At 39.3% G+C, this 8,610-nt stretch overlaps 2 protein-coding genes across 8 annotated transcripts; both read right to left on the bottom strand.

The window, feature by feature from the left end:
- Positions 1-126: 126 nt before the first annotated feature.
- si:dkey-183p4.10 (uncharacterized) lies at positions 127-3,898 on the bottom strand. Of its 2 annotated transcripts, none has more exons than XM_027016048.3 (6): positions 3,758-3,898; positions 1,840-3,582; positions 1,699-1,765; positions 1,535-1,592; positions 1,333-1,452; positions 127-961 (listed from the first exon to the last, which is right to left on the bottom strand). In XM_027016048.3, exons 1-6 carry the CDS (start codon positions 3,792-3,794, stop codon positions 860-862), a joined length of 2,127 nt encoding a protein of 708 aa, XP_026871849.3. In that variant the 5' UTR covers positions 3,795-3,898; the 3' UTR covers positions 127-859. The 2 variants fall into 2 exon arrangements, with proteins under 2 accessions (XP_026871849.3, XP_081563859.1); XM_081707733.1 differs by having other exon boundaries at positions 1,840-2,955; positions 3,758-3,874.
- A 1,449-nt stretch (positions 3,899-5,347) lies between these two features.
- dnase1l1l (deoxyribonuclease I-like 1-like) lies at positions 5,348-8,594 on the bottom strand. Of its 6 annotated transcripts, none has more exons than XM_027016052.3 (9): positions 8,359-8,548; positions 7,926-8,081; positions 7,716-7,804; positions 7,527-7,613; positions 7,266-7,381; positions 6,403-6,515; positions 6,164-6,321; positions 5,785-5,881; positions 5,348-5,711 (listed from the first exon to the last, which is right to left on the bottom strand). In XM_027016052.3, the coding sequence occupies exons 2-9, from the start codon at positions 8,067-8,069 to the stop codon at positions 5,631-5,633; spliced, it is 885 nt and encodes a 294-aa protein (XP_026871853.2). In that variant the 5' UTR covers positions 8,070-8,081; positions 8,359-8,548; the 3' UTR covers positions 5,348-5,630. The 6 variants fall into 6 exon arrangements, with proteins under 6 accessions (XP_026871853.2, XP_081563981.1, XP_081563979.1 ...); XM_081707855.1 differs by having other exon boundaries at positions 5,807-5,881; XM_081707853.1 differs by lacking the exon at positions 7,926-8,081 and having other exon boundaries at positions 7,716-7,771; positions 8,359-8,594.
- Between the last annotated feature and the right edge of the window lie 16 nt (positions 8,595-8,610).

Below are 8,610 nucleotides of genomic sequence, written 5' to 3'. Positions count from 1 at the left end.
CTAAACTGGCAGATTGAATATCAGAGCTTTTGTTGTAAATTCCTCAAAATGGGACTAATCTTGCTGTGTTTATTGTTGCTGATGCTGTAGACACACTGAACCACTGAGAAAGAGTGATCATGCAGGCCGTTGCTTGCTAGAAATGTAGCTTGTGTTAAACAGAAAAAGAAACCAAAAAAAAGCATCATTACTTGTTTAATCCTAATTGTTCTTCACTGTAAGAAGGCACAGGAAATGTTATGGGATTGAGCTGAATTTACAGTAGAGCATGATGGCAAAGGGTCATGAAGTTTCACAGAAATGGTATCTTGCACCAAGAAATCATAGTCAATGCTTTAATATAAAAAAGGTGGAAATATTCAGTCCCACTATTCACACTAACTGCATGGCATGATTAGAGGAATTTGTTTTAATTGATAATGGTAACAATAGATTATGTGCCTATAAAGAAGAAAAACAGTGATAAAAACATCTGTGCACTGAAATAGATTGTTTTCCTGTAGGCCAACATTAATGTTGAAGTATACAGAGTAATTACATTATGGTGAGACAAATGTCTTTTTCACCATTTAAAAACACAGCCCTGGAGCATGTTGAAACATTGTAATCTGTAAGGAAATAAAGTTGGTCCAATCACAGCTGACTCACTGGATGTTATTTTTCACCAGGATCAACAAACCACTATGACATCAATGGTTTTCTTTTTTTAACTAAAAATTCAAAGAGTAATCCATGCCCCCTTTTCTATATTTATACCTATGTCGCAACAGTGTAGAATATCTGGGCTTTTTTTATTAGATTGATTCTTCCAACCTACATTGAGTTATTTTTAATTAATAATCAACAATAAGGTTTGAATTCAGTGTGTCTGGTCCAGACTGTCTGTTGCCCACCAGAAAGACAGCACACCTACTGCTGTCATCAGGCCCAGTGCTAAAGCTGATTTCAGCACAGCAAGACACTACAGTGGAAGGACACAGACAAAGAAAGATTTTGATGAGATAATTAACAATCAAATGATTTCAGATGCAATTAAACACTGGGTAGTGCAGTTAGTCTAGTTAACAGTGGGAAAAAATCCCTACAGGTAATTGGCTGAAATTCAAACCGTTTGAAATTGGACACTGACGTTCCTGCTGCATCTCCTGCATTTCCTCTTGTCAGTATGTATGAAATTGTAACAAATGCATTTATGGGTATTCTCCAATGCTTTAAGTAAACTGACTAGGCATAAAAAGATAATTAAAAATCCTTTTCACTTTTGTTTCCACATAGTGAGACTGTAAGGACGACAACTACAAGATTTATTTATTTTTGACCACAATGACTTACCCTGTTTCTTTGAGGGTGTGTCTTCAGTGCTGGGCTCACATGTTGCTGCTCCTTTGGTCGTGTCTTTGGCTTCTCCGGATGGAAAAGCTTCTCTTCTGGCTCATCTGACTCACTGTGGTACTACAAGACACATAGTACCATAAAGCTGCCTCCATGTCACAGGCATTCACCGGTGCTCTTAGACTAGTGATGGTGGTCTCACCTCAGGTTTCACCGTAGTAACAGCTGCGTGGGGCTCTTTGTCCTGTTCCTCTTCAGTGCTTTTGGATGAGTATGCTTATATTATGGGTTTATAGAATGGGCCAGATATGCATAACCACACATGAGCTGAATAACAGGTGGTTTGAGATTAATGAAGTTGTTTACCTTTCAGAGTCCTCCTCATATTCAGAAGGTTCATGATCCAAGCAAAAGGTAACTCTATGATTCCTGCCTTTAAGGATAGACAAATTTTATGATATTAAACATTCAGAAATAAACATAACTGTGACACACTGGAGCACTCACCTATTTCACCCCATGTCTCAGTCTGGTCACCATAAAATTGGTTAAATGCCTCAATTCTGGTCTTCTTCTCCCAGTCACTCTCATTCTCTTCTCCATCTTCACTGTGGTCCATCTTCCCTAGGGTTTCTTCTATGGCTTCCTGTTTTTCTGCTTCACTTAGCTCCCCTTCAGTCAAGTTCCAGTTATAGTCATCTAAGCATAGGCTGTCATCATCCATCAGTACTGAGGACCAAAATGCTTCAGGTATTAAGGTGTTGGTATCTCTTATGCTGTCTGTAACCTCTGAAGGTGACTGGACTTGTTCTTTAATGGCTGAGCCCAGCTGGACTATTTCAAGTTTGGAGTGCAACTCTGTGGATTGTTCATTGGATTCCTTGTGACAGTATTCGCCATATGATAAAGAGGTTTTGCTTGTGGAGGTTGTCTCCTTGCCCTCACTGATTGATACATTGAAAGTCAAATGTTCTGCACTATGGATAGACTTCTCCAGATTGCTATCATTTGTACCATCCTTATCTGTCTCTTTGTAATTGATACTATCAGCCCTCACCGTGTCGTCTGTGAAGTTATGCTGTGTAACATTTTTCCATTTGTCCTTCTCAGATGGGAGAAAACTAGTTTCTTCTTGACTTGTGCTGTTGTCATCATTACTGATGTCACTGTCATAACCTGGTTGGTCATTAACATCTCTTTCATCTCCAGAGTCCTCTTTATTCTTGGTGTCTTCCACTGTGATATAATCCTTTGTTAGAATCCCTTGGAGGTCATCTTCATTGGCATTCACAGTCTGTAATGACACATTTATATCTGCTATATCTGATATATAATCAATCCCTAGTTTATTAATCTTAGAATTACTGTCTGTGGCAGAACAATCTGTTTTTCTCTCTCGCTCTTGAAAGTTTCCTTCTGCCCCAGATGAATCTTTTATTTCATGTGCAGAGTGATCGTAGCAAAAACTGCTATCTAAGGGGATGACCAGCTTGTTCCTTCCACTTTCAGCACATGTCTCAGATTCACTTTGGGATAAATCTGAGGGGTATTCTGCAAGACTTTCCTCTACCTGTTCTTGGTCTTCCTCTGTAAACTCCCTCAAATCATATCTGACATGGCACCCTGCAACAAAAAGTTCATCCTTGTTACCATCAGATTTACAATGGGATGTTTGATCTTCTGCACTGCAGCTGACTGACTCATCTGACACTGATGATCTCTTCTGTATCATCCGAGTTCCACTAGACACTGGATGTGATGTTTGTTCCATGAATGGCGGATATTCTGCACTAGAAATGTCCAGACCCTCAGGAGATTCAAACTGAAGTTTAATGGTTTCCTCCTCTCTGAACCTTTCTTTTCTCTGTGTGTTGACATCGGCAAGAACACCTGTTTCTGAGTCACCTTTCCTGTTTTCTTCCTCTACAGTGTACTCTTCGCATGTCTGGCTCAGTTGTTGTGTTTCCATTATTGTCTTTTTTAAAACCTGTTCATAAGATACTCCAGAAGGCAGGTAAACTGTAGATCCTGTTTTTACATCAGGCAGATTATGCAATGCACTCTCTTCACTGTTATCAGAACTGTCTGCATTTTCTTCCTGTTTATAAACATCTGTAAATGTCTTGTTTGAAACTTGGACAGATGTTGCCCAGAGATTTCCAATGTCTTTCAGATCATCATCCATGGCCAGTTGTGTTTGAGATTTAGTACTGTCATCGAACTGTAGATCTTCAAAATCTAGCTCAACCTCTACAGAAATGCACAAAAACAGTTCGTATTACCGTCGGGTTACGTAGCAAGTTCAAAATGTCATAAGAGTCACAAGCTGGTTTTAGTTTTGTGCTTTTGCATAATTATGTTGTCAACCTATCCAAACCATCGAACAGCAGATAAGACTGAAAATCCACTAGAGAATGACCCTTACCTGGAAATGCATCCTGGTAATTGGTAATATTCTCCATCCTGTTTAGTAGAAATTGCAGCTTGTGACAAAATGTCTTTTTATTCTCTTGATAACTCTTCAGAGGAAGTCAGCAGATGTTTGAATAGCTGGGGGGGGAGGGGGGGAACAGATAGGCTCCGATGCATACCTCTTTGTCTCAAAGTCACTTCCTGTTAAAGCTTTTCATGGCCTAGTTTTCATTCCCCTGCTCTTCCTGAAACTTGAAAAAGGTAAAAATTCTTAGAATTAAATATTTAACACGTGTCAGAAATATTAGCTAAATTAAAATTCACTCAGAACAAACACCCAGAATTTGCCTGTTTTGCCTATGTATTCTTTGTAAAAACAAATCTTAACTGTTTGACACTTGTGCAACTGAGAACCCATGAACAGGTACATCCTCCTATTACTATAAACAATTGTGATGCGACAAGGCATCTAGGGAAAATGATGAGATGCAGGCATGAGTCTCAGAAAACAAACATGTCTAATTGACACAGAAGTAAGGGCACAGCTCCCAAAGTGCCCATCGGAAGGGCAGTAAAAACCACCAGCTGTTAAGATGTAGCGGAATCAGGAGGCAGGGCACACTGAGGCAGGCTAGTAGATACAGCAGGAGCTCCACAACTGAGGGGGCAGAGAAAAGGAAGCCCTAACCTGAGACACAAAAGGGAAGTGGACAAGAAAGAGAACCACAGGGACAAGAACCGTGACAGTAACAGAAACACAGATAGGGAGAGAATATGACACAAAGGGAGAGACAGGAATGTTAAGAGTGACATTGATGGGGACAGGAACATATGTTGGGACCAGAGTGGAAGACCAGGTAAGCAGCCAAGGGTCAAGTGACAGGCAGGGGGATGGAGCTGATTGGACATAGTGGAGTCCAGGGATCTGCAGAGCTGGTAGCTATGGAGATGCAGTGGCATCTGGCGACAGCAGGTCTGGCAGGTCCAGAGGCACCAAGGAAGTGCCCCCTGCAAATTCCAAGGGGATCTCCCTCCTGGCAGCCGGTTCAGACATTGCATGGACAGTGACCGACAAAAGAAGTGGTACACAGAGGGGTTTAAATACAAATACTAAAGAAGCATATAACAATAGACAGGTGAAATACTTATCGGGCTAATAAAGGGGCGTGGCCACAAATGAGTGGACCATAAATAGAAGTACATGGGGCAACACCAGCGACAATGACAACAGCAACAACAAGTAACGGGGCTGTATCACATGAGTTATGGCTGCGTGGGGTGCGTTTACATACATGCCAGTGCGTTTGCATAATTTAACTCAGCATGTGCTGATAGTGTGTTTCATAGTGGCAGTGGTAGCTCAGTGGTTAAGGTACTTGATTAGTATGTAGAAGGTTGACAGTTCAAGCCCCACCAGCAAGTTAACACTGTTGGGCCCCTGAGCAAGGCCCTTAACCCTCAAGTTGTACATAACTGTAAGTCATTTTGGCTAAAAGTGTCAGGTAAATGTATTCCACAGTTTACTAATGCTTATTGAAAAATATTCTTTATTACATCATGTAACTTTTTAAAATAAAAAACAAAGTGGCTTTCGTACAGAACAAAATGCTCCTGATGAGCTGCTTTGGTTCCATCTATCTGATGTCTTTCAAATAATAATAATGTTACATTCAAAATCTATCTCTGTGTGTAGTATAAGAATATGAATCATCAATACACATGAGAAAAAATGAGCAATACAATAAATAAACACATAAATAAAGACAATTTTTTTTAATTTGAAAGTTAGCATAAGAAGCACATTTTCAATAGCTACTCTGTGATGCTTTATTGCAGTGTGTATGATTTGGATTTATTTCTAACACACTTCTAAGATTCTTGTCAGGTCAGAGCTCATTGCGGAGAAAATAGTGATGGCTTGGCTTTAGGTCAACCTCTACTGGATAGTGGTCACTTACATCCAAGGCCTGAAACAGAAGAATAATTTAATCAATGTTAATCAATAACCTCTTTTGCTGCAGTCTGTAAACCATAGGGTACCTCTTGCTGAGTTAAACTGAACTCTTTTCTGAAGTCAAAGGGCTGAGCGGATTCCGGCACAATCCCTGAAATGAGTTCTTTGCCATGTACAATTATCCTGAAGTGAAATGGGGTGGAATTAGAACATTTCTCCTCCTCACATTACTCCTATATATGTGAGTAAACCTAAGTTAGAAACTACAGTAAGAAATACTAATTATTGTAATTACAGTGTGTCTGTGTGATCATGTACTGTACACTCAAACGAAGACAAAAATTATATGCATCATCTAGCTAAAGTGAAATATTAAATCCATATATGTTTGCAATATAATATTTTTAAACAGAATGTGAACCGTGTGTGTGTGTGTGTATGTGTGTTATGGTATTTGGTGAAGACCTGTCATAAGCGCAGTGTGTTGTGTCCCGGACTGTGGTGTCCTGTTCATCTGTGATGAGCCAGTGGAACTTTGGATCATTCCTGAGTCGGAGGTTCTTTAAACCTTTAATGGTGACATAGCCACAGTCAGCATTCAGATCTCCCAGAAGCATCACATTCTACATGGAGAAATTAAAAAACATTCAAAAAAGAGGAAAATAGGAGGGAAAACATTTTTGAATGAAAGGGTGATGACTGACCTCAATTTTCCACTTCTTCTTGACAACTTGGAAGACTCCAAAAAGTTCTTCCATCTCTTTCATGGCATGCTTAGGACTGGTATGATGACCAATAATGGCAAAGTTTTTCACAACTGAAAAAAGAAAAAAAAAGTCACCATCAAATATCATATTAAAACAGTAAGGTTAAGCTACATTTAGGGGCTTATTAATAGATAAGGTAAACACAGGTTCATCTGCTCTTTTCATACCATTAGGTTCAGACTTGTTAATCCATTAAACTCAAGAAACTCTGCTAGCACAAAAACTGTGATCTTTACCAGAATTCATGCTTTACTAAGGTTATGAAAAATAACAATTCAGCACGTGTTATATTTATTTCTCAAGTCTTTTCATGTCCTGGTCTCACCATACAGCACAGAGATGCCCCTGTAAAGTAATTCATTACTAGCATTAATTGATGCTAGCAAAAGAAAGCGTTGGCTTTTGGTTTGTTTGCTTTTTACTGACATATCAGCAGTGCAGTTTCTACTGTGGATGGGATATTGGTGAATTTAAGTTGTGCAGATGGTCCATGCCCTCGCTGAAGACTTTGTTTCCTTCTTATGGCTCAGCAGGCTAGCATTTCTGATCCACTACAAACATCATCTGTCTGTTCATATCTACATTGCTCAGGCCTATTAAACATGCGAGTTTAAGCAGCTCCATACCAAGCCCTGAAGTGAGGGTGAAAACACACTTTCTGTACAAAATGATTTCCTGATCAACTCCTGCTTCATCCAGGTTGTGTAAAATTATGTCAATTTTGGAGGAAGGCACTTTCAAAGGGGGTCATAATAAAGTCACTTTGTTGAGAAAGCCATGATAAAATCTTGTACACTTACAGGTTGTGGGGGAATGGATTCGTATGATGAGGGCTGGTCTGGAAAACACTTCAGTCTCATTCTTCTCACTCAGATCGGGATAATAAAATTGCTCTTGCACCTGTAGCATATCTTTCCTGAGACAGCAAGATTTAGCAGTATGTGTAAAAAGTATTGGGAATTTTTGTTTGTTTGTTTTTTGTCAATTCTGCAAGTTTGCCAGCGACTGGAAGATGCCAGTGATGCCAGTATCATGATTTTGAGGCACATATTTTATGGTACCTGTAAATGTACACGTATTGTTCTTTGTATGTCTTTTTTCCCAATCTTTTGCTCTCTAAATGAGCGTACATGTGAGATTTGTCAAACCTACATGGTGGAAGATAAGAAAAATAGAGGACATTATAAAAATGATGTGGCGCTTTGACACATGACAGACTTCCAGTGATGAAAGAGCAGAACATGTACTACCTATTGAGCATCATCATCAGAGCAGGGATAGCTTCACCTTTGCAGTCTCGCACCTCCTGAATCAAAGTCAAGTCACATCGAGAAATGATCTGAAAATTATATTCATATTAGCATATTAATGAATGAGAGGGGTAGTTATCATAATAGCAATATATAGAGATTTCTTGTGAATGTTTGAACCTTGCAAAAATATTGTCTACTTTGTTTTACCTTGATCAAAATTACCATAACATTTTTGTTGTTGGCTTTTGCTTCCCCAAAACTTTTGATATTAAAAGCACAAATTTTCAGAGAGAATGATGTAGCTATCATAAAAACTCCCAAACAGCACATCAGCAGGACAGGGGATCGCATAGTTCACAGCACCTTGTAGCAAATAGAAAAATATTAGCAGTACTGCAAATTATTTATTGAATAAAATATAGAGTTGTACCAAAGAACATAGGGTTGGTCTCTGCCCTTGCTGTTGTTTACATAATGGCGAATGACAGTATTAGTACTTTGTAACCACCGTGTTGCAGCAGATCTGAGGAGTTGTGCACTTCCATGTTTACAACAAGCTATTCTTACATGATAAAATGACCACGTGTACACTAAAAGTTAGGATAGCTACATTCATATTAAATTCATATGGAGCACTTACCCTAAGTGACCAGTCTTCAGATATTGTGATGTTTGTGGAGTTCATGTCTTTATTGTCTTTGGGTATCTTTAGATCATACAGGAAATATAGTAAAAGGCCTATGGGAGGGGCCACATGCATGTGTGCAAGAGTCCTTTTGAAAATGTGCTGTGTCAGTTGTCCACTTCAGCATAGGTCAATCTGGAAAGCTGCAGCAAGTGACCTACTATGACACAGAGGCCTCTGTGAGCATTCAGGACCACCAGGTGCACA

The sequence above is a fragment of the Electrophorus electricus genome, chromosome 25, assembly GCF_041902795.1.
Source record: "Electrophorus electricus isolate QZ-2024a chromosome 25, ASM4190279v1, whole genome shotgun sequence".
NCBI classification, from domain to species: domain Eukaryota; kingdom Metazoa; phylum Chordata; class Actinopteri; order Gymnotiformes; family Gymnotidae; genus Electrophorus; species Electrophorus electricus.
The sequence above is the reverse complement of the archived record's forward strand: the minus strand, read 5'-3'. Positions and strand labels throughout refer to the sequence as shown.